The 26,273-nt window shown below is 42.4% G+C and overlaps 1 protein-coding gene across 1 annotated transcript in view; it reads right to left on the bottom strand.

Moving 5' to 3' along the window:
* KCNU1 (potassium calcium-activated channel subfamily U member 1) overlaps positions 1–25,829 on the bottom strand; it is a 135,485-nt gene extending 109,656 nt beyond the window's left edge. Inside the window, exons 1-8 of the mRNA XM_065947462.1 lie at positions 25,641–25,829; positions 21,878–21,994; positions 9,681–9,742; positions 8,474–8,564; positions 7,101–7,212; positions 5,866–5,941; positions 3,916–3,991; positions 141–311 (exon numbers count right to left, since the gene is read on the bottom strand). Of these exons, the coding sequence (XP_065803534.1) occupies positions 141–311; positions 3,916–3,991; positions 5,866–5,941; positions 7,101–7,212; positions 8,474–8,564; positions 9,681–9,742; positions 21,878–21,994; positions 25,641–25,829 (894 nt within the window). The remainder of the gene's footprint in view (positions 1–140; positions 312–3,915; positions 3,992–5,865; positions 5,942–7,100; positions 7,213–8,473; positions 8,565–9,680; positions 9,743–21,877; positions 21,995–25,640) is intronic.
* Positions 25,830–26,273: the final 444 nt, after the last annotated feature.

Here is a 26,273-nt window from a genome sequence, read left to right as displayed (position 1 = left end):
TATCTCTGCATTTTCATTTGACACCTGCTCTGAACAATGCAACACTTGCCCTTAAACCTACATCACTTTATTTCTCCCTATTAACCAAATGTTTTGGGTTGACATAGTGATATTCAAAAGATATAGGAAATATTCTTCACCAAACTCCCGAGGGTGAACACTATGATGAAAATCCGTCCTAGGTATGTCCTGGGTACCACATCTCCAAAACCAACAGTCGACATTGTTGCCATGACCAGGTAGATGGACTCAAAGTAGGAAATGTTCTGTGAATTTCTCCCTTTGAGCCAAGGATCACCGGAGTTTTCCACCTGTCCAAAGAGAGAAGACTCAGGCAAGGTCTGTAAATGGACTCCAAGGGAAAGTTTATAAAGAAAAAGCAAAACACTGGATTTGTTTCACTTAATTCAATCCAAATGAAATAGTACACGATTCCCAGGTTGCTGTGACGGGTGTGCAGATCGTGGGTAGTGATTGTGAAGTCATGGGTCCCATCCAAAGTTTTGCAGATTGTGGGTAGTGATTGGGAAGTCGTGTTTCCCTTCCTTGTGATCATTGCTCAGACCTGAGGGGGCGTGTAACTTGAGCCTACGATGGGATGCTCTCTGGAGAAAACGACTGACAACCTCTCTTTTCCTTTCCTGTGGGTACATCATCCAGTCGTGAAGCCATGGGACTCAGAGGCTGTCAGTCTGAGCACTTACTATTCCTTCTCATTTTCCAACAGATCACGATCATCGTGAGGAAATATACAGTTACATGGGCACTTCATTTCAGGGAGTTTATGCACATGGATGCTGGTGCATAAGGAAGAGCAAACAAACTTCCCAGATTATTTTCCCTCTCTCTCTTGAAAAATATTTTCAGTGAGTAAAAAGTAACTCTGAAATAAGCTGCAAGGATACACTGTATAAAATGGGGAATGTAGCCAATGCTTTACAGTAACTCTAAATGGAGCATAATTTTTAAAAATTGTGAATTGCTATATTGAAGGCTTCCCAGGCAGCACGAGCAGTAAAGAACTCACTTGCCAATGCAGGCGACATAAGAGACATGGGTTCGATCCCTGGGAAGATCTTCAGGAGAAGGAAATGGCAACCCACTCCAGTATTCTTGCCTGGAGAATCCTATGAACAGAGGAGCCTGGGGTCGCAAAGAGTTGGATACGACTGTAAATGGTGCATAATCTTTAAAAATTGTGAATCGCTATATTGTACACCTGTAAATTATATAATATTGTATGGAAACTATACTTCAATTAAAAGAAACTCTGATAAATGTTTCCTCTGATTTTCCCAATTAGTCTTCACATTTTTTTTTTTTTGGCCACACACACGCAGTATCTTAGTTCCTCATGTCTTCACGTTTTAAGGAAACTAAGTTTATCAGATTTTTTTTTAACATTAAAAAAAAAGAGTAACTGAGGCAATGGCACTTGTGCTAAATCTTTGCAGTCATGTCCAACTCTTTGAGACCCCAGGCTCCTCTGTCCATGGGACTCTCCTAGCAAGAATGCTGGAATGGGTTGCCATTTCCTTCTCCAGGAGACCTTCCCAGGGATCAAACCCTCATCTCTCATGTCTCCTATAATGGCAGGTGGGCTCTTTACCACTAGCGCCACCTGGGAAGCTTTGTGGTATGTACAGGGTGCAGCCAATCAACTAGGGCTGCCGGTGGCCTTCGGAGAGCAGGTTGCCAGAACCTCCTGTTTTTGCAAAGAACTCAGAAATCCGGGTTTTTAATGTGATTTCCTTTTAAAAAGGTTAGCAACATGTATATTATCATACGTGAAACGAATCGCCAGTCAAGGTTCGATGCATGAGACAGGGTGCTGCGGGCTGGTGCACTGGGATGACCCTGAGGGATGGGATGGGGAGGGAGGTGGGAGGGGGGTTCAGGATGGGGGACATGTGTACACCCGTGGCTGATTCATGTCCGTGTGTGGCAAAAACCACTACAATAGTGTAAAGTAATACGCCTCCAATTAAGATGAATAAATTAAAAAAAATTAAAGGGTTAACAACCAATACAAAAACAGCAAACACAAAATGCAAACATGTTAGGGCCAATAAATAGGCCTGCAGGCCCCATTCAGCCTGGTGATGGCTACCGAAAGCAAAACCCAACAAAAGCAAACGCCTGTTACTATGGTTTCTCCTTCAGCATTCTCTTGCCCTCTGCTCTGTGAGGGCCAGCAGGTCTCTACAGGGACACTGGTGACTGCTTCTCCTAGGGTGGACCCACGCCCTGGGGCTGACCTTCCGGATGCAGGAATCGACCATTACTACTGTGACATTTCTCAGGGAAAACCGTCTCCTGCCTGCAAGAGGAGGAAGGGTGTGGCAGCCTTCACATTTCCTTTCTTCTTTAATTGATGTACAGTTGATTTATAAGGTTGTGTTCATTTCAGGTGTACATCACAGTGACTCAGTGATCTTCTGATAATTTTTCATTATAGGTTATTACAAGATATTGAATATAACTCCCTGTGCTATAACATAAATATATATATATATATAAATAAATAAATCTGCTCAGTCGTGCCCAACTCTTTGCGACCCCATGGACCGTAGCCCATCAGGCTCCTCCGTCCATGGGATTTCTCAGGCAAGCATACTGGAGTGGGTTGCCATTTCCTTCTCCAGCGGACCTTCCCGAACCAGGGATCGAACCCATGTCTCCTTCACCCCCTGCATTGGCAGGTGGGTTCTTTACCACTCGTGCCGCCTGGGGAGCCCTATAAAGTAAATACTTCTTGCTTACCTATTTTGTACATAGTAGTTTGTTTCTTGAAACACCAAACACATTTGGTGTTTTCCTTGATGAACTGAACATTTTCCTTGAACTGAACATGGCTAAGTTTTTTTTTTCCTTTTTGCTGTTATTTTGAAATGGGTTTTTGAGAGAAGAGCTCAAGTGGAAAAGACTTCTGCTCTGTCTTCTCTTTTGCTTTTCTCAAAGGCCTTTGCAAGCTTTTAGCAGCCCACTTTAACTTCTGTATTTTCCAATGACCTCTCCTCAACTTTTCTGGAACAGTAAAGTCCAGGAGTTTCTTTCCTATTGCTGAAATCCATTTATTATGTTGCTGATTACATGAGACGAGAACTAATCTTTCTTGTAGACAAAGGAGGCAGCTGTGTACACAGATTGATTCCAGGAGAACCAAGAAGGTCCCCAAACTCCCCTTTGCAACTCAGCAACTGCCCCCCCCCACAACTCTCCAGCTTTTCTGAGTATGAAATTCTCTCTGACACTGTATTTCTTTATTCCTTTATCTATTTATTTTTATAGTGATACTTATATCATTTATTACTATTTATTGGAGAAGTAAATGGCAACTCACTCCATTATTCTTGTCTGGAGAATCCCATGGACAGAGGAGCCTGGCAGGCTCCATAGGGGAAAGTTAAGTCCATGGGGTCACAAAGAGTTGGATATGACTGAGCGACTAACCACACATTACTATTTATATTATTATATTATATATAAGTATATAATATGTGATTTATAATTTATAATATACATTATAATATATAATATTATTTATTATGTCTTTATTATTTATTTCTTTCTCTCTTTATTTCTCTGATCCTTTATTCTTTTTCAAATTGCTGGAAACCCCATGATACAGTGATGCATTTTACATATTGCTTATACCTTAGATGAATGAGCTTATTAAATCCTTCTCTAAGAGCAGGTTTTGAGAGCTGGGAGAAGACACAGGGATACTGTGAGTGTAGGAGATACATGCTTGTGAGAAATATGGAGTGGAGAAAACCCACCCAAAGGAGGTGAAAAGATAGACCTCATGCTGATTACAATGATGGAGACAGGAGCTCGGGAGGTTTGCTCCAGTCTTCACAGAAAAGACATTCGTGGTCCCCAGCAACATCAGGGGTTGGATGAGATGCTCACCAGGTGAATGAATCCTGAAGCCGTGAGCCAGGTACTCAGGACGATGGATAACAGCTTGCAAAACTTCACTGAATTGCTAGGGGAAGAAAGACAGAGTGTTGCTGGGCTCTGACAGGTTCCAGAACAATACAAATACCTCATCCTCTAAACTCCTGCTCCTCAGAGCTTGGTTCTGGACCAAGAGCAATGATACACCTTCCCTGGGAGCAGCCTAGAAATGCAGAGTCCCAGGCCCTGCCTTAATCTCTGATCTGCAACATTCCTGGATCCCCTCTCCTTATGCATATACTCCTTACAGCTAGAGAAGCACAGCCCCGTGACACACTCCTGTTCAAAACCCTTGGTAGATTCTGGGGGATGATCCCTAGCCTGATATCATATTGACTAAAGGCAGAGTCCCAAGGAGCCAGAGAATGGACCTGCAAAACAAAATTTTGAGTGGATCACAGAAATGAAGAAATGGATTAATGGAGAAATGGATTAAATGAAGAAATGGAAGTTGATTATAGAAATGAAGCTCCATATCACTAAACTCACACCAGGATCCTTGGAGGAAGAAGATCAAACAAGCTCCTGTCTCCTATGGAAAGCTTCCAAGTTTAGCTGAAATCTCTGGGGTTCTTGGCAAGGCTGCCTGTCCCACAAAAACAGCCCTTTCTCCATAAAGCATCAACTCTTAGCAGTGAGACCCAGGTTGCCAGACTATTTGCTGATGCTTCTAGTGAGAACAGAGTCATGGAGATGATGCGTAGGTAATGTTAGACCAAAACGCTTCCAGCTTTAACAGGACTGGCGCTTAAAGGTGCCAGGTTGGCCAAAAGGTTTGTTCGGAATTTTCCATAAGATGTTACAGAAAGACCCAAATGAACTTTTTGGCCAACCCAGTGTTTGGATTTTTTTTTTTTTTGTAACTGTAATTATAATTTTGCAGAGACATTTAAATGGTTCTATTTCTATAGGAATGAGTTCATTGCTGCTACTGGGCAGCTCTCAGGCTTGGAGAAACTGTCTTACATTCCTAGACAGCTCTGGTGTATTTCATGACAATGAATGCGTAGAATTAAAGAGTCTGATTTCTTTGGTGATCCACTGATTATTTAGTAAACTATTGTTTAGCCTCCATGTGTTTGTGTTTTTTTACAATTTTTTCCCCCTGTAACTGACTTCTAATCTCATAGCATTGTGGTCAGAAAAGAAACTGGATATGATTTCAATTTTCTTAAATTTACTGAGGCTTAATTTGTAACCCAAGATGTGATCTACCCTGGATAATGTTCTGTGTGCACTTGAGAAGAAAGTGTATTCTGCTACTTTGGGATGGAATACCCTATAAATATTAAGTCTATCTGATCTAATGCATCATCATTCAAGGCTTGTGTTTTCTTATTAACTTTCCATCTAGATGATTTGTCCTTTGGCATAAATGGGGTGTTAAAATTCCTCACTATTATTGTGTTACTGTCGATTTCCCCTTTTACGGCTGCTAGCATTTGCCTTAAGTATTGATGTGCTCCTATGTTGAATACATACCTGTGTACAGCTCATATCGTCTTCGAATGAACCTTTGATCATTATCTAGTCTGTGTCTCTTTGATCATTATGTGATCTTTGTCTCTTGTAACAGTCTTTATTTTAAAGTCTATTTTGCCTGAATTGCTTTAAGAAAAAAAATTGGGGGGAGGAGGAAGAGTTAAAGCCTAAATGAAGGGACACGTGGCTGGTCCAAGAAACAAAGAAACAAACTCTTTAAGATGATTGCAAGCTTCCAGCCAGTGTGTGAGGTTAATGCAATGGGAGAAAAGTAAGCGAATGCTACCTTGGGAAGTGAGGGATTTCATGACGTTTGCGCTGAAGTTTCTGATGGGAAATGAACTGATTGAAGGTTCAGTTAACATTTGAATTTCCTAATCCAAATGAGTAAGGCATGCTTGGGGTAGGACTGGCGTTTACCTGGTGCTGATGGCTCGCAGAATTTGCAAGATTTGAGGGAGTTCCAGCAGCCGCAATGCTCGTAAGAACCTTAAACCTACAAAGCAATCAAAAAAGAAAGCTGCAGTCTGAATTACCCCACACCTAGGACTGTTCATGTTCTCTCTCTCCCTGAAATGCTCAAATATATCACAATGTCATCAGTTTAAGACCATGAGGAATAGTTCAAATCCTGATTCACTTAATGGCTATTGTCATCTAGAGCAACCCCCTTAGCTCCTCTGGTTCCTCATCTATAAAATGGGAATTATAATGATATCCACCTCAAAGTGCTGCTGAGAATTATCATTACTACAAAGCATGTAATAAGCACAACTCACATTTTACTCTGTTTAACTCTTTTTTAGAATGGAGAGCAAATGATCTGTAAACCACTTAAACTCCTGGCTGCAGAATCTCTGTGATACGCTCCCCAGGGCTTGCATGCTGTTTGCATTTATGTGGTTTGATAATAGCATCAGTAAGGGATATTTTTGTAGATAATAAATGACATGATTACATAAAAACTGACAAAGGCCACAGCAGGCTCATGTACTGTCAATACATATACCTTAAAGACAAAATAACTAATTAAAAAAAATCTCTAACAGGTCACTGCATGTCTGGATATGAGGATTTATAGGTTTTAGATCTGGGAGGTGTTTCACCTCTCCCAGTCATGTGGGATCCCAGCACAAATATGCCGAGGTGGGCGGGGATGCTGGGGTCCTTTCCCCCCAGGAGCAGATATTCCCTAAACAATAAAAACCTTAGCTATCAGATGACATCAGGCCCATCACTAGGGGCTGGGATTAAAAAAATGAGTTCTGAAAATACTTTACTAAACCATACCGACACGGTGAGGAATTTTCTTTAATGGCAATTAGGCTTTAAATGGGGGCTTCCCAGGTGGCACAGTAGTAAAGAATCCACCTGCCAATGTAGGGGATGCAAGAGATGCGGGTTCGATCCCTCGGACAGGGAGATCCCCTGGAGGAGGGCATGGCAACCCACTCCAGTGTTCTTGCCTGGAGAATCCCATGGACAGAGGAGCCTGGAGGGCTATAGTTCATATGGTCGCAAAGAGTCAGACATGACTGAGCAACTGAGTACACACAAGCTTTGAAAGAAAATAAAGAATACTTAGGAATGAATGTTGAGGGTTTTTTTTTTTTTTTTTTTTTTGAGATTGCTTCTGATGCCCACAATTCACTTACCTAGCCAGTTACTCTTCAAATAATAAGAAATAAAGGTGGGTGGGATGGTAAAGATGTCTACAATTGAATTCATCTCCAACCAGAACTTGACCTTGTCATCTGCTGCCAGAAACTATGAAATAAAAGCACAAGACCCTAAATTCTGTTACCCTCAAAAATTTTACAGTGAACACAAATGTGGCTTTCTTCAGGTACTTTTCATTCATTAACTGAAGTTCTCACCTCATTCTATCACATACATATATTATATATATATATATATATATGTATATACATATACACTCATATGTATTTATATAACTGTATAGGTGATATAGTGGTAAAGAATCTGCCTGTCAATGCAGAAGAGGCAAGAGATGCAAGTTTGATCCCGAGGTTAGGAAGCTCCCCTGGAGGAGGAAATGGCAACCCACTCCAGTATTCTTGCCTAGAAAATTCCGACAGCGGGGCCTGGTGGGCTACAATTCACGAGGTCGCAAAGAGTCAGACATGACTGACTGAGCGCACACACACAATACGTGATGTATATTTATGTATGGTCTTCAACAGAAAAGGTCTACAACTTTGGCTGGCCAAGGCTTGTGTTTATGAATTTCCCTGTTTAGATTAAGAAAGGAAGAGAAGATCCACTATAAAAATAAGATTGTAATGGCTATTGCAGTTGAATAAGTTTTGAAGCAAGGTCATAGAAATACATATACATCCTTATATACACATGTATATTTATACACATATACAAATAAATGTGTACACATGTTAGCATGTATATATGTACATATACACATATGTGAGAGAGTGTATGTGTGTGTATATGTATATATACATGTGTGTGTATATATATACACATCTCTCTAAAACATGAAATGGATAAGTCTAAAATCTAGATCTAGGCTGGGCCCTCAAAAATTGCTTATGGAATGAGAGGACTACTGCATATGTGAACGCAGCAAAATTAAAGGCACAGACTATTTTATAAGCTATATGGCACACCAGCCATCAGTGGAGCTGATGACGTTTTCAGAGGCTTGCTACCCAGGTTCTGCTATTTTGTGATTACTAGTTGCTCTCACTCGATGGCAGGTGGGAAGCCAATAAGAAAAATTCAGGGTGACAGGGTAATGATATTTTCAAAAGGAATCCTTTCCACTCATGCTGAACTTGTTGGCCTGGTTTACAGGCTCAAGTGCAGGAGAGAGTTTGGGGGTCTCACTATAACTTTTGACAATTTAAGGCCCAGACGCTCCGGCTGTAGAGCTTGAGAGCCTAGGCAAGTTGTCTGAGGAAGGCATCTCCTTGCAGCGCACAGATCTCTTTTTGGCGTGCCAGTCGAGCACCCTTGTTTACCCCCACATTCAGTAGGTGTAGGTACTTACTCTCAACCCAAAATAGAAGCTAAGGAAGGCATTGAAGGTCAAATCAATCGGGATGGTCTTGTCTCGGTATGAAGAACAGCTTCTTACTGGGCTAGAAAAGAAACAAGGACAGTTTATAAACATGGACATCTCAAAAGCCGTGACTACAGAGGACACAATAAACAGAATAGGTGGGCAATTTACTATGTATTTACCATGAATGGTCAGCCCAGACTCTTACATGCATATCTCAAGGAAATTACTTTTCTCCTGGGAGGGGAGGTATGCATGAACAAAACCACTGCACTGTGAATGGAGCTGAGAAAAACAGAATTACCTGCTCTTCTTTTCATGGGGTGTGTTGGTTGCACCTCCATTTTATCAATGGAATTGAGAGGCACACAGGTTATGTGGCTTTTTATGGTTTGCAAGACCATCTATCCAGCCAGGACATTTTGGCTTCAGGATACTTCTGAGAGAGAGCTACTCCAGGTCAAATGAACCAATCTGAACCAAATTCCAAGAAAATGTTCCTAATAGATCAGTAAGGAATTCACAAAGCAAAGATGACTAGTTTCTGCAAGATCTCTGAAGTCGCCTGACTTGTGTGGCCCTGTAATCTCACTTTTACTTTAGCTGGACCCCAATACAGTTCCCAGAGGATCAGCATGGAGTTCAGATTACGTTGGCTTGTGTCTCAGAAGCTGTCCTGACTGTGGCAGAGGTGAGGGGGATCCCTGCAGGGAAGAACACAGGATAATGTGCTCCTATGTTCCTGATGAGGCCTAGGTCTAGCGTTTTCCTTTCTCAAGACCATCCAAACTTGTCTGGAATCTATGAGAAACCCTGAAATGCCTACCGAACGTCTGCTTCAACACCTAAGGAACCCAAAGGCATGTACGGCCCACCTAGAGGGTGCAAAGAAGGGGTAACAGCTAGAGGCTTATAATCCCAGAAACTAAAACAGTCTTAGGCACAGCACCCCAGCTCCTAGCAGTGCAGAATGACAGGATACAGAGGAAACACATGCATGTGTGTGTGTGTGTGTCTGTGTGTTGAGTTGGGCTTAGTACTTTCTAGGGGAAACAAAACACTTATCCTTTTTTATGAGCTTCTGTGCGTGAGTATCTGTGAAAGTATATTAAATATTATTCCTGAGAGAGAATTCCAAATTAGCTGGCAGCCTACTGATAAAAGCAGACAAGACTGACTGGGGAAATTTACTTACTCAGTAGAGTTGATGAAATAGATTATAAGAGACCCGATGCTTAGGACAAAGAAAAGGATCACCTGGAAAAAAAGAGAGAGAGAGAGAGAGACAAATGTACAGATCCATTCTGTTAACATGAACACAGATGAATAAACATACCAACAAAATTGTGTTTTCCCTTTTTCCCTTCCCTATATATCCGTGGCCATTTTTTCAAACATTCATTCATTCATTCAAGAAAGATGGATTGGTTCAGACAAATGCTGTTTGAGTCCACCTGTATGAGATGCCTGGAGAAGCTGAATTCATAGAGTCAGAAAGTACCTTGGTAGGTGCTGGGAGAGGGGTGGGCATGGAGGGTGGGGAGTTCGTGTTGGATGGGGGCAGAGTTTCAGTTTAGGAAGGTGAAATTTGGGGAGATAGATGATGGTGAGAGTTGCACAACAATGTGACTATACTTAGGGCCGCTGAGCTTTACTGCTGAGTACGGTCAGGATCTTATGTTTTATGTTATGTGCATCTTACCACAATAAAAAATTAAGTAAATGAATAAAATTTTTTAAAATTAAAAAAAGTTTAAACAAAAACTGATTTGGACCTTTACTATAGTCAATAAATGAACCTGTACCCTCCCACAACATCCCTAATTTTAACTTTCACACACCTCAGAATAAACAGTTGGTCCTTTCGGCTGCTCCTAAGGTTCTCTGAGCTCTGAAAGTCCTATCGTTTACTCAGTCACTCACCAAACATTTATTAAGTGCTTAATATGTGTTATGTACTTTATTACACGCTAGAAAATGAGGGCCATGGGATACAGACTCTGAATTTGAATTGCCAGTGATGGTGGAGAAGAAACAGTCCCAAACCTGCCCCTTTAAAGGATGATCAGACTCTTGACAGGAGAGAATGTGCTATAAAGTGAGAAGAGAAAATGAGTGCTTGAACTTGCCAATGTATCTGGTCTGTAACATAAGAATTTGTGGAATGCAATGAGAAATCTACCCATTTAGAACCCTCAGTGCATTTGGACGAAATCTTTTGTAGCCTCTGTGATTTTTCAGGTCTCCTGTACATAACCAGTTATTTCTTGTTTCCAAACATTAAAAAAAATATGTTCAGTCCAGTGTAAAACTCAGAATTTTATTTACAATTAAAGCTTCACTCCCTTCCAACTCAGGTGTCCCTTGGACAGGCTACCTGTATTTGAAAAGTGGTGTCTTCTATCTGTTAACCTTTTTTGTTTTTTCAATCCTTCTTGCCTCGTGACTAGGCTGCCTCTGGCCTCTAGAGACTTGAGATTCATAGGTCATTTTCAGGGAGTGAATCAAAAGGGGAGGTAGGAGAGGTAATAGCCAGAAATGTTGGACTTGGCTGGTGTTAGATCACTAGGCTCTCCCCCTTGGGCTCTCCAGGCAAGGGAACTGTTTACTTTCCTGGGTCGATCCATTGTTCTGTAGAGATCCCAATTTAATTCCTATTCCTATTCAACAGCTATTTGTTTCGTACCTCTCATGCCCCAAGAATCATTCTGGGGATGGGGACATATCCGTCAAAAACATACACAAAGATCCCTGCCCTTATGGAGCTTAGGGTCTGGACAATGAAGTAATTAACACATACCTTAGGTGGTATGTGAGAAGATGTGTGCTAGGAAGAGAAAGGAGAGCAACTGAAAAGATCAGAAGTGAGGGGAGGGGCAGACTGGCTGCCGTGTAGATAATATCTAATAGCTGTGCGTCCCCACTGCGGTTCTCCTGAGCTGTGGAAGCATCTTCTCTCTGGCTGCTCACAACTCCTTTCTCAGTGCATCTCCCACTCCTGTATTCTGCTGGGACTCCTCCCTCCAGATGACTACTGGGGCAGTTTCAAGAAGACTCTCCCCCGTGACCCACGTCTGGCCCACGGATCAGTTCAACCACCCTTTGCCCCAAGAAACACTAGGATGACAGATTATCTTCAGGGTTGCCATCTCCCTTCACCAACGAACCGGACATCAGCTTCTGCGTCCCTAAAGTTCTAAGAGATGAAATCTGATTTTCCAAGTGATCTCTCACTTGCCAGGAGAGGAAAGCCTCATGCCCCCTCCTCCCTACCACCCTGCCACAACAAGAGCTTCCTCCAATTTCCAATTTACCCTAATCTACATGGGATTGGTCAAGATGCTAAGACTTTCAAATGGTTTTCTTTCAACTGTTTTGTAAGGGGCAGAAACGGTAGCTTACTGGGAGTTACTGACATCTATTTTTCTTGGGGTCTCAACTATTACTATCAGTTCTATCTTAACATCTGAATCATGAATCGATGGAGACATCACTCAGTTAGTGGGTCTCATGGAGACATTCGGTTACAAATGTAGTCTGAAGCTCAGGAAAAAATGTTTGGGGTGAATATATATAGAATATATATATCAGTAGATTAATCATTATTAATAGTTTTCATGAAATATTTTTTCTTTTCCTTACATATGATTACATATTTTTCTCCAAGGCTTAATTCCATAAGTGATTATTCATGTGTAAATCATATACTGACAAACCTCCAGAAACACGGTGGTAAGGCCACATATTTATAGCAATCCACAACAATAGAAATTAACAAAAAAATAAATAAAAGAAGGAAATTTTAGCTTTATTCAAGAACATCAACTTCATGCCACAAATGTAAAAAGGATGATCCAGAAATTATGTGCAACAAACAACAAAATGTGTACCAAACCAGAATAAGGCTCTGGGAGCCAATAGCTTGTGAAGGTTGTTCAGGTAAAAATGGGAGATATTCTGAGAAGACTTAGGAATTTCCCTTGGGGGGACCAGGGAGGAGCTAAGATGGCAGAGGAATAGGATGGGGGACCACTTTCTCCCCTACAAATTCATCGAAAGAACATTTGAACACTGAGCAAACTGCACAAAAAAACTTCTGGTTGCTAGCAGAGGACATCAGGTGCCCAGAAAAGGAATTTCCCTTGGGTTGAAGGAGCAAAGTCTGGAAGTGCTGGCTGGCTGGGAGAGGTAGGAAGCCCTCCATCTGGGCTTTGATTTCTACCTGTGTGTGTGCATGCTCAGTATGTGAGACCCCAAGGACTGTAGCCCACCAGGCTCCTCTGTCCATGGGATTCTCCGGGCAAGAATACTGGAGTAGGTTGCCATTTCCTTCTCCAGGGGATCTTCCCGACCCAGGGATTGAACCCATGTCTCCTGTATCTCCTGCATCGCAGGCAGATTCTTTACCACTGAACCACCTGGGAAGCCCCAGTGGGGCTTAAAACCCCTGTTCAGCTGGTGGATGGTTATGGGTGTCTTCAGAACGCAAACAGCCGCCAACGCAGTTGACAAGGGGCACTATGAAAACTCTAGATACTCCTTTGCAAATGTGAGCAGACAACAGAAAATTGACAATTACACAGAAAGGATAAAAAAAAAACAGGAGGATCAGGCAAACAAAACAGATGAGATAACTTCCAGTGAAAGAGTGAACACAGAATATATAATCAAACATTTCAGAATTATCATTAGTGTTCCTGGTGAGATTCTAAAAATCTGTGAAATAGTACTGGAGGATTGGGAAGGCAGAGGAACATGGGGTGACACAGGCAGTAACTGCAAAATGTTGTACCCCCAGGTACTGGGAGATCAACAAAGAAAGGTCAGGATTCTCCATATTTAGCATCTTAAAAGAGGTGCCCTTTGGAGGTGGGCTTCAGACTTCGGAGGAGGTGTCCTGGATTGGCTAGTGAGCTTTGGTTCCAGCCCTGTTGGCAAAAACTGGAAATGGAAACCAAACACGGCTGCTGGGGTGAAAAAGCATTGATGAAGTGAGGTTGAAAAAAAAACAGATGCAAAACACAGAAGGAGCGGTGCCCTCCCGACTCTAGAGGAGAAGGGAGCTGACAAGAGACCTGTGGCTCCTGAGCGCTGGCCTCGCATGGCAAAGCAGAGGAGAGAGAGGGGATTCAGAGGCCAGACAAGGCCATGGTATCCAGCAAGTATCCTTAAGGAGCTAGAACACTTTGGATCAGCACTTACAGAGATTTTGGGGAAAAGGACTACAAGCCAAGAATTCTAAACCCAACCACGCTGTAGTTTACTTCTGAGAGCAACAGAAAAGAATTTTTGGACATCCATGAATTCAGAAAGTACACACCTATAATTCCCCTTGCAAATGAATATGGCAAGTACTCAAGAAAAAAAAAAAAAAAGTTAAAATAAGTTATGTAAGAAAAGTGACACCTAATAAAACAGGTAAAATTAATGGAATTTTTAACTCTAAAGAAATTTTAAGCAGGAAATCTGACCAGTTGTACAATGCTAAAAGGCAAAAAAAAAAAAAAAAAAAGAAAAACCACACTAAGAAACAGTGGAAATCTGGAACTGAATGTTCAGATTAATTCAACAATTTCAGGAAGGAAATAGGGGTGGTGTGGAGGAAAAATATGTCAATGGTCTCATGGGAGAGCAGTATACAGATATAAAACATGCAGAGGTGTGATTGGAGAGAAATATAGGTGGGGAGTTCTGAGCTTCATTTACTGAAATGTTTATGATATTCTATTAAAAATGGAAAAACTCAAGTCAAAAGATGCAAAAGATGAAGAAGGACATGGCAACCCACTCCAGTATTCTTGCCTGGGAAATCCCATGGACAGAGGAGCCTGGAGGGCTACACTCCATGGGGTTGCAAAAGAGTTGGAGACGACTTAGTCGGAGAAGGGGACGACAGAAGATGAGATGGTGGGATGGCATCACTGACTTGATGGACATGAGTTTGAGTAAGCTTCGGGAGTTGGTGATGGACAGGGAGGCCTGGTGTGCTGTGATTCATGGGGTCGCAGAGAGTCGGACACGACTGAGCGACTGAACTGAACTGAATCCAGTGACAAAGCGACAACAACAATTCCAACACTCACAAGCCCACTTGTGCATTGACTTCACAATTAATTCAGCCCAACTGCTAGAGGCTTGTCACTAACACTGAGAGGGGTTTAAACCAACAGCCACATCCAAAACAGATGCGCAGAAAAGGTAGCCGAAACCCAGAACTTTGTCGGGGGAATACTAAGAGTGGTCTGTTTGCTGTTCCATGGTCGCTTACAACATGGTCAAGGCAGCTGCAGCACTGCAGTCTAAGCCACTTCACCTGGGAGGGTGGAGAGTCAGCAGTGGCTCCCCTTGACGCTGCGGGCTGATGGATTCAGAGCTCACAGGCCGGAAGCTAATGCTGCCAGGCAAACACAGGCCTCTGGGGGAAGGTGGCAGGGGCTGAGCCCAGAGCTAGGTAAAGCCCTCTGCCCTCTCTGGTCCAAAACAGCACTGCACATCCCTTCCACATACTATCAAGTTCTCAAAGTGTGATCTGAGGACTCATCCCCAGGAATCCCAAAGCCTTCTCAAGGGAAATCTGTGAGGACCTTTATTTTCTAACTACAGACCTATGTGAAGCTGGGTTTTCTCAGTATGTTTCAAAACAACATACTGCCTGTAGAAGCAAATGTAAGACTCTGGCTGTCTTGAATTAGACCAGACAGTAAAGACATTTGCAAAATTATAAAAACAGTGCTACTCTTCTAATTAAGTTTTGAAAAATTTTGACTTTTAAAATAAATGCCATTTATATTACCCAAAAAATGCAAAAGAAATAAAATTAATAAAAACTAACAAATAAGGACCAGTTGGCAAAGAATCCACCTGCAATGCAGGAGACCCTGGTTTGATTCCTGGGTCACCAATATGTGCTGGAGAAGGAATAGACTACCTACTCCAGCATTCTGGCCTACAGAATTCCATGGACTTTACAGTCCATGGGGTCACAGAATTGGATACGACTGAGCAACTTTCACTCACTTCAACAAATAAGGAGTGTAGATATCAGCCAACTGTCAGTATTTAGTACAGCCATGACTTTGATGCTGGGAAAGATGGAAGGCAGGAGGAGAAGAGGATGACAGAGGATGAAATGGCTGGATGGCATCACCGACTCAATGGACATGAGTTTGGGTAAACTCCAGGTGTTTGTGATGGACAGGGAAGCCTGGTGTGCTGCAGTCCATGGAGTTGCAAGAGTCAGACACAACTGAGTGACTGAACTGAACTGAAGGGTTTACAATACTCCCTGAAGCATTTTCAGGAAGGTTATTCACATTACATGAAAGAAGTGCAGTTTCGGAAAAAATAACTCGCTCAAGATGAAGTGAAGAAGCCGATGTTTTAAGTTCACGTCTTTCAAAATTCTCAGTCACCATGTCATTTTGCCTCCCCAATAAGATAAGGAACAAATATGTTACAAAGGCCCTAGATGTTTATCCGATACCCACTCTCCCTTCCTTACTAACAGACCTTCCATTTGTTTGTTTAAGCCACAGATATTTAGATAGCCTATTATGCACTAAATTCAATCTCTAAATATTATAAAGACCAATGAAACGGATCATCATAAAGGAAAATAATTAAATTCTCCTGGTAAGTTAACAAATAAATGTATTCTTAAATCAATAAACACAAAAATCCAGCTACATAATATTTAAAGAGACACACATAAGAGGAAATAAGACATAAAGACTGAAAGAAGCTGGGCAAAGACACCCCAATCAAGTATGAATAAAAAGAAAGCAATGTTACATGCTAATATTATAGCCTAAAATATCTCAGGGGTAAAAAAAAAATGCAAAAAGCCCCCACTCAATGCGACAAAAAACACCCAGTCAATGTGACAAAAATGGATATTTCATATTTGTAAAAGGCACTTTCAACCAGGAAGATACAACAGGTAACTCTATGCGTCAATTGATGTTATATAAAATAGCTAACTCTAAATCTGATAGAAATGCAAGATATTTTATAAAACTATAAAATCATAAATGAAAAATGTTGACATGCCCTTTTCAAGCAGTCAGCAATTAATTAAGTGTAGGGAAAATACATATAACATAATTATAGTGCCTATATGTCAAACGATACACATTCTCCCAAAAGTCCATTACACAGTAATAAAAATTGACCATGTACTAGGCAAGAAAGAATTTCCCCATAAATTTCATCAACTAGAGATCATAAAGGCAGTGATATTCTTGGTCCATCAACTTCACCAAAATAGAAAAGAGAGCCTCCCATTCCTAAGGAAACAAAAGCACGCACCCCTCTTCTCGACAGATTACGAATCGAACAGGGAACCAAAATTAAAACTTAAAACCACTTAAAGACAAATCAGGCATTTCTAAAAACCAGAACATCACTTGCCAAGGCCTATGAGATGTGACCAAAGACGTGCTCCGAGGAAGAAATTTTTGTAAATGAAATTCAACTGAATATTACCTGTTGAAAAGCACTCAGACCAGACTGGCCAGGTGCAGGCCGCGCAGGCGCAGTGGGACCGCGCTGGGCATGCGCAGTGCCGTGCTGTGGCTTCCAGGCTGCGCCGGCCAGGTGAGGCCGCCAAGGTCCCCGGTTCAGAGATCCCTAGGTTGGCAAGAAAGACGACGGTGGCAGTCGGCAAAGCTGACTGGGGAGGAAGCGTGAGCGCGAGCTCGGGAAGACCAAGCTCATCCAAGCTGCCCCAGCGAGGAAAATAAGCCCAGTGATCAGGAAGTTGGCCAACATGATGATTTAGGAGGAAACGAACTGCGGAATACGTGAACTGCGAACTCCAGATGTTCAAGTTGGTTTTAAAAAGGCAGAGGAACCAGAGATCAAATTGCCAACATCTGCTGGATCATCAAAAAAGCAAGAAAGTTCCAGAAAAACATCTATTTCTGCTTTATTGACTATGCCAAAGCCTTTGACTGTGTGGATCACAGTAAACTGGAAAATTATGACAGAGATGGGAATACCAGACCGCCTGACCTGCCTCTTGAGAAACCTGTATGCAGGTCAGGAAGCGACAGTTAGAACTGGACATGGAACAACAGACTGGTTCCAAATAGGAAAAGGAGTACGTCAAGGCTGTATATTGTCACCCTGCTTAATTAACTTATATGCAGAGTACATCATGAGAAATGCTGGGCTGGAAGAAGCACAAGCTGGAATCAAGATTGCCAGGAGAAATACCAATAACCTCAGATATGCAGATGACACCACCCTTATGGCAGAAAGTGAAGAAGAACTAAAGAGTCTCTTGATGAAAGTAAAAGAGGAGAGTGAAAAAGTTGGCTTAAAACTCAGCATTCAGAATACTAAGATCATGGCATCTGGTCCCATCATTTCATGGCAAATAGATCGGAACACAATGGAAACAGTGAGAGACTTTATTTTTTTGGCTCCAAAATTCACTGCAGATGGTGACTGCAGCCATAAAATTAAAAGACCCTTGCTCCTTGGAAGAAAAGATATGATCAAACTAGATAGCATATTAAAAAGCAGAGACATTACTTTGCCAACAGAGGTCCATCTAGTCAAAGCTATGGTTTTTCCAGTAGCCATGTATGGATGTGAGAGTTGGACTATAAAGAAAGCTGAGTGCTGAAGAATTGATGCTTTTGAACTGTGGTGTTGGAGAAGACTCTTGAGAGTCCCTTGGACTGCAAGGAGATCCAACCAGTCAATCCTAAAGGAAAACAATCCTGAATATTCATTGGAAGGACTGATGTTGAAGCTGAAACTCCAATACTTTGGCCACCTGATGGGAAGAACCGACTCATTGGAAAAGACCCTGACCTGATCCTGCGAAAGATTGAAAGCGGGAGAAGAAGGGGATGATAGAGGATGAGATGGTGGGATGGCATCACTGACTTGATGGCTACGAGTTTGAGTAGGCTCTGGCAGTTGGTGATGGACAGGGAAGCCTGGCCTGCTGCAGTCCATGGGGTTACAAAGAGTTGGACACGACTGAGTGACTGAACTGAACTGAAGTTATTGACCAGGACCCCGGGACAGAATGAGGAAGGTGTGGAAAGGAAGCAGTCTGAGAAGTACCGCTGCTTCTGCAGAGGAGCAGAGAGACAGTAAACTCCATTCCTGCACTCCCTTGCACGGGGCACTGAGAATCTGAGCCTGTGATCGGCTGGGACCTGTCCTCAGAGGTGCCGCTTCCTAAGCTCCCTGTGATGTGAGCTGACCAGCGCGGTGGCTTCCTGGCCTCGAGAGGGAGAAGTCCCTGTGGATGGTGTTGTCTGAGGAGTGTCACGGTTGCTGCTGCAGCCTTCTGGGAACCGCAGTGATGATCTAAAGGAAGCAGGATGAACACAAGATGGCCAAGGCCACCTGTACCCGGGCTGGGTACCACAGGTAGTGGGGGGAGCAGAGCCTCTTCTGCCCCTGGACACAATGCAGCTTCTACCACCTTAATCTATAGGTAAGGACTGGCCACCCAATGTGAAGAGCTGACTCATTTGAAAAGACCCTGATGCTGGGAAAGATTGAGGGCAGGAGGAGAAGGGGACAACAGAGGATGAGATGGTTAGATGGCATCACCAACTCAATGGACATGAGTTTGAGTAAACTCCGGGAGATGGTGATGGACAGGAAGGCCTGGCGTGCTATAGTTCATGGGGTCGCAAAGAGTTGGACACGACTGAGCGACTGAACTGAACTGACATACATACACACACACATACACTCACATATGACAGAGAAGCCTAGCCGGCTACAGTCCATAGGGCTGCAAAGAGTTGGACACAACTGAGTGATTAATACACACAAACACACACACACGTATATCATGAAACAAACTAGTTTTCCTTTGAGAATTATTTTATTTTCAAATTTTAGTGCCTCTTGAATTTCTAAAACTAATTAGACTGTGTCAACCCATGCTTTTTAAAAACTCCTCAATGAGTTCCTGTTGCATTAGAATAAATCCTTCCATTTGAGCAACCTAAGCATTGCAGGGTCCTCCCATCTCTACACAGACCTCACTGTTCTCCTACCTCCTGGCCTCTAACACAGGAACCTCATTTGGTGTTTGCAGTAATTTAAGCCCTTACTTCCACAAGTCTCTTTTCTCAAACAGGAAACATGTTCTTCCCCTCTTTAATCTCTTTATTCTTCTGATTCTTCAGGTCTTAGCTCAAATCTTACCTTTTCAGAGATTTCCTCTCAGATCACTGCATCTAATGTGGTCTAACTCCAAAACCACCAAAATTCTCAAACATATCCCTCATCATTCTCTCACTGATAACCATCTGAATTTATCTTTTCTGTTTATGTACATATTTATCATTTCTACCTCCACGAGAATTTCAGTCCCATAAGGTTAAGACTCTTGCCTGTGCCTTCTAGACACATGTCTAGAAGATATGCTCTGCATGTAGTTGCAAACAATAAATATTTGTGGAAAGAAGGAAGAAAGGAAATTATAAAGGAAGAATGGGTGGAAGGAAGGAGCCACTTTCCCCCACTTTTCATCCTTTCATACACACTTGCTTGGAACCCTCACAGAGAGTCTCAATTCTGTGCTTCAGCGCCAGACTATTCTGCTTCCTACTGTTCCAACTATTTAATCACAAACTGTGTCAGATCAAAAGAACCATTTCCCTGTCATTAAAGAAGTAATATATATGGGCGTGTACTCAACGCTTATTCCTTCACACCCACTCTCTATATGCAGCACTTATATGGTAGACGGGGTAAGTTCTCTTCTGCCTCACCCCAATCACCTTGACTAGTTTAGTCCCAACACTGTTCACATATAATCTAACATGATTTGAACACCTGAAGAGATCCTAACCAACAAATCCCGGATAAAATTTTAAAAAAAGAACCAGAAAATCCTTCTCTAACAGGTCTTGGGGACAAGGATTTCAAACAAGAGACCAAAATTTTAGAAGGAAAAAAAAAAAAATGAGAGGCACATTCTCAGATGATTCAGTATTCACTGCAGAGTTCATCAATGCAATTTTACTTATGTACTTTAAGTTTTAAAAGTTAGTTAGATCTGAATTAAGTAGCATTGACTTTTCTGGAAAAGAACGATGTATGAATCACAAAAGATGATCATCCTTGGTTCACGTACATCTCCTTCCACTGTGCCACCACGTGATGGCAGCACGTCCTCACATTACAGATTCTGTTTCTGAATGTTTAAGATCAAACAATACTATTGAAATGATGATCAGGGTGCTATTCACTTGCAGGGTGTCTGCTATTTCCAGACAATGGGGTATAAGTTTCCCCCCCCCCCCCCACAAGGTCTTTTTCTCTCAAGGAGCCCATGGAGCAGTGGGGGAGACAGGCTTATGCACAGATAATTTTAAGAACCGTGGAAATGATAGAAACTTAGAGATGGGGACTCTTAGCTTACTACGATGGTTGTGGTTTAGTCGCTAAGTCATGTCTGACTCTTTGCGACCCCTTGGACTGTAGCCACCGGGTTCCTCTGTCCATGGGATTTTCCAGGCAAGAATACTGGAGTGGGTTGCCCTTTCCTTCTCCAGGGGATCTTCCTGACCCAGGGATTGAACCCAGGTCTCCTGCACTGCAGGCAGATTCTTTATCAAGAGAGCTAGGGAGGTAAGGTAAAATTTCCCTGATGAGATGATGCCTGGATTGAATTTTGATGCATCAAAGTTTACCTGTATGAAAACAGGAAGTAAATGATAAATATTTAGAGGCAAAAAAGACCAGCTTTTTAAAATTTATTTTTAATTGGAGGATAATAGCTATACAGTGTTATGTTGGCTTCCGCTGTACAACATTAATCAGCTATAAGCATACCTGCATCCCCTCCCTCTTCAGCCTCCCTCCCAGCCACCCCTCCATCCCACCCCTCCTGATCATCACAGAGTACCCAGCTGAATCCCTTGTGATATATAGCAGCTTCCCACTAGCTATCTGTGTTACATATGGTAGTGTGTATATGTCAACACTGAAGAAAGGAAGCTATTCGCATCCAAGGAGGGGGAAATGACCTGTCCCTTACAGAGCAGAGAATCCAGGACAAACCAGCATTATTTGAGCATCAGCTATATGCCAGGTACCCATCTACATTACAAAGAGAACAAACCATCTACTTACAAGGAGACCAGAATGCCCACAACCTTTGCCCTAATAAAGTTCTTCTGGTGGATAGACTGACAACAAAGAGAAAATACAATGCCAAGTGATTCACTCCAAAGGAAAAAGCAAGCCGAATCATAAGTTGGAGAGTGTAGATGCAGGGAGACAGCCATTGGGAGGTAGTGATGTTTTGGGAAAGGCCACCACGGAACAGCAGACGCCTTCACACGGACCATGCATCACAGTCGTGGCTAAAGTCTTTTAGCAAGTGGTCACTGGGAACATACTCACCAATACCCGTCCCACCAACGTCTGTGCTGAGAGCAGCATTTCTATACGATTATGAAAGTGGCCCCGGAAGGTGAGACTTCTTGAATGTTTATGTATCATGTTATCTGAATTAAATTCCTAGAAGCAAGAGAAAGAAATGGAGAGTGAGCTGGGGCTCAGAGGAAGTCATGGGTTTCACGCGCGGTTGATGGCCTCTCCTGCTGTGGCATCAGCCAGAACGCTCTCCACCTTGCCCCACCCCGGGAACCTTGAAGTCCTTCTTCCACATTTCACAGGATGAATTTGACTCGATTTGCATTTTACTGCTCTTCTGCAGTATTTTCATTCTGAATCCTTCAGTCTTTGCCATGTCCGTCTCACAGTCTCAGACCCTCCACACCGACTCTGTCCTAATGATCAGGGTTGGGAGAAGCGAGCTTCTTTCTGCTCTGGGAATAAGTGTCTTATCCTTCTCCATCAAGATACATGGACAAAGAACAAAGATTACAAGTGGATTTCTAGGTGGTTACTTAAGTATCCACTTTTTTTTTTTTTGAGTGAGAAAGAAGAGGGAAATGTTTAGCCATTTTATGTTGATTTTAGTTCCTTATCTGGTATCCTATCCTGTTGAAACTATGATCCTTCCTCACGTTTATAAAATGCCTTTACTTATTATACAGTCTCTGGGTTCCGCATTTGCGGATTCAACCAACATCAGATGGAAAGTAGTTGGAAAAACAATTCCAGAAAGTTCCAGAAGACAAAGCTTGAATTTGCGGGGTGTTGGCCACTAGTTACACAGTATTTACACTGTATTTGGTATTATAACTCATCTAGAAATGATTTGAAGTGTACTGAAAGGCATGCTCAAGGAATGTGCAAGTACTATGCCTTTTTATATAAGGGACTCGAGCACCCTCAGATTTTGTTGTGGGGGGATGTCCTGCAACCAAACCATTGCTGATATCAAGGGATGACTGTATCTGAAATTTATAATAATCTTATGAGGTAGACAAAGTAAGTCTGATTAAATCCATTTTATACTGAAGGAAACTGAGGTATAGTAAAATTAAATGACATGCTCGTGGGCAAGCAATGAAAACAGGCTCGAGGCTGAGTTAGCCTCTGGGTCTGTTAATCTTGAACTAGTCCCCAAAAAGACACAAGTGAATGGGCATTGACCTCACCATGCAGACTAAGACCTCTGACTTTTAGAAAAGCTCATTTCATGTGGAGCTAGGCTTTTGAAATGATATAATTTCTCTATCTGTATTTTCTGAATGATAAGAAGTCTCATTAAATGACTATTTGATAGAGTTCGTATCTCCATCAATGATTGCCTCTAATACCTATGACTCATCCTGTGCATTCCTGGGAAGTTGTCTGGGCATCAATTTTTTTTTTAAAGATATTCAATGGCATGAATATGGAACACTCATTTGAATTCCATTATAAAATCGAGGTGCCTTCTGTGGGAAAACAAATTGGCCCTAAGATATAATAAAATCGTACTTATGAATGTAGTAAATCTTTTAAAATGCACATTTAAGGAGAAAATTATGACTCTCCAAATAATTTTTTTAAAAGAACTTTCCACAGTACCTAGCTTTGTGGCATTTTTGCATTAGGCCAACATTCCCAAAGGCTTAGAGAAAAATACAACACTCTCAATTCAATTAGATCTAACAAATTATTAAGAAGTCATTCAATTGTTATCAAACTCTCTCCTCAGGATTTAAAAGCAGAACAGTACAGTCTGTTGGTTGCTAAGACCCCACTGATTAACATTTTGCAACATCTGCTTCCTATCTGAAATGAAAGGTACCTCTGGACTGGAAGGCAGACATAAATTATATCAAAAGAAAGACATGAAAAATACAGCAAATGTTTGTGGACAAATAAATGTGTTCTCACATTTTTGTAAACCACAGAAAAATGGAATATAATGGGGGAGAAGATACACTTCTGGAAGCAGAAGTCTAAGGAGACTAAATAATTCTACCAATTCAGTTGTGCACTAAAAATAAAATAAAATAAAGATAGAAGGCAGGTTCACTATATCCACTACCCATTTGTGCATCCCAGCAGTGTCATTAAGCAGTCAGAACCCTAGGATTCTTTTCCCAGTTGTAATGCCACTGCTTATTGTCTTTAATCTAGAAATAATTAGTAATAGCATTGGGGCTTCCCTGGGAACTCAGTGGTAAAGAATCTGCCTGCAATGTAGGAGACGGGCAAGACTCGGGTTCGATCTCTGGATGGGGAAGATACCCTTGAGGAGGAAATGGCAACCCACTCCAGTATTCTTGCCAGGAAAACCCCATGGGCAGTGGAGTCTGGGTAGACTGCAAGTCCATAAGGTCACTGAGTTGAACACGATTGAGCACACAGCAAACTCATTTAGCAAAAAAAAAAAAAAAAAAAAAAATCTATAAACTTCCATATTGGACACGTCTCAAAGGCAGACACCTGAATTTCATGTGATGACGCTGCCAACGCCCTGAAAAAGTTACCGAGGTATAAATTCTTCTATGTCAGTGGTTAGCATCAAGAGTCAGTGCTTCAAGGAACTGTTCAAGATTAATTGCAAAACACAGCTGAAATGTGTTCTGTTCTGGAAATCAGAGAAATGAAGTTGGGGAAAAATAACTGGGAGTGTTCAACCACTGGTACTAGAATAGCCATTATGTAGCATTTGAGTGTTTCTGTTCCTTTAAGCCAGCTTCCCTGATGGCTCAGTGGTAAAGAATCCACCTGCCAATGCAGGAGACAAGGGCTTGATCCCTGGGTCGGGAAGATCTACTGGAGAAGGAAATGGCAACCTAACCCAGTATACTTGCTTAAAAAATCCCTATGGACAGAGGAGCCTGGAGGGCTATAGTCATGGGGTTGCACGGAGTTGGACACAGCTTAGTGACTGAAGAACAACGGACTCTTAAGCAGAGTCTTCCCTGGATAAGATACCATGGCTCTTACCATCATCATTTTCCAGCTGTTATTCAACAGCGCCCACCCTTGCAAAGCTTGTTTAGGCATAAAAAAGTGTCTCTGCATTTGTGGCTGAATGACACATGCAACGTGTGTGTGGGTTTCTGCTGGTGCGTGCGTACAGCTCCATGTGTTGTTTTAGCATGTATAAAAGGCAGTGTATACCTCTGAGTACCTGAACCTCTTGCACGAATGATCCGGGAAACGGAGCTTGACCCTGGTGTCTCTTCTGCCTCCCTCGTGGTTCCTAACACAACTGTCATTTAAAAATCCAAAATAGAGGCATAGACATAGTGCTGTGTGTGCTTAGTTGCTCGGTCGTGTCCGACTCTTTGCGACCCCATGACCTGTAGCCCCCCAGGCTCCTCCATCCATGAAATTCTCCAGGCCAGAATACTGGAGTGGGGGGGCCATTCCCTCCTCCGGGGGAATCTTCCCAACCCAGGGATCGAACCTGGTTCTCCCGCATTGCAGTCGGATTCTTTACCTTCTGAGCCACCAGAGACTCAGCGTTAGTAGAGGTTTTTTCAAATCAGTGACGTCTATTTCCAGAGCTAACATTCAGCATCATCCACATGAGGCACTGCTTCTCCCAGAGGTGGGAGAGGGGGCCTGGCCTCGTAGCTGTGCCCTTTGGAATGACGGCCTGGGGTCCTGCCCCCCGAGCGGGGTGGACACCTTTTTAAGTCATGCCACCACAGCTCTTAGCCTGGGAAAACTGGGTGATGCCTTTGTGGTCTTCTAAACACAAACGCAAGCCAAACCTGTCTCTGATCTTTGTAACAGGGGAACTGACCAGGAAAATTCCCTTGTTCTTTTTCCATTTTTTAAAATTCCTCGAGATGAACCTGGATATGAATAAGATGAGGAATCCACAGAAGAAGATTACAGTGGAGGAAAGAATAAACACTGCCTGGATCTCAGTTGTACAAGATATTTTCACCGTGCCTTCCTCACGTCCATCCTTTGGCTTGGTTACAAACATCTTGAGACAGAACTGTCCGGCGGCCTCCTCTGTGATGTCATGATCACACGGTAACGATTCCAGGAATTAGAGTTCAGTGCGTCAGGGTCCTAACCCCTTCGTGCAACAAGAGCAAAGGGGTCTGGTAACCAATGAGGTGCTGACTCACAGGATGCAACTCAATGAATAGCAGAAGGTCCAGGAAGTGGGTCTTCGGAAGACCAGAATTCTAGATGGGATGCTGTTACTGACTTTCTCCATGACCTTGAGAAAACTGCATCCTTTGTGGCCATGGGCAACTGGCCATCTATCTGGTTTGTGCAAGCAACTTTAGGACAACTCTTTTTTTGAGTGAGATGACCTTGAACCACTCATGAGTCTATAGGCTGACTCTTCTCCTGAGTGATACCACAGTCTCAGTAACCTCAGAGGGACGGATGAGAGAAGGACTTCAGGACTTTTGTG

This window comes from Muntiacus reevesi, chromosome 10 (genome assembly GCF_963930625.1).
Source record: "Muntiacus reevesi chromosome 10, mMunRee1.1, whole genome shotgun sequence".
Lineage (NCBI taxonomy): Eukaryota > Metazoa > Chordata > Mammalia > Artiodactyla > Cervidae > Muntiacus > Muntiacus reevesi.
The sequence above is the reverse complement of the archived record's forward strand: the minus strand, read 5'-3'. Positions and strand labels throughout refer to the sequence as shown.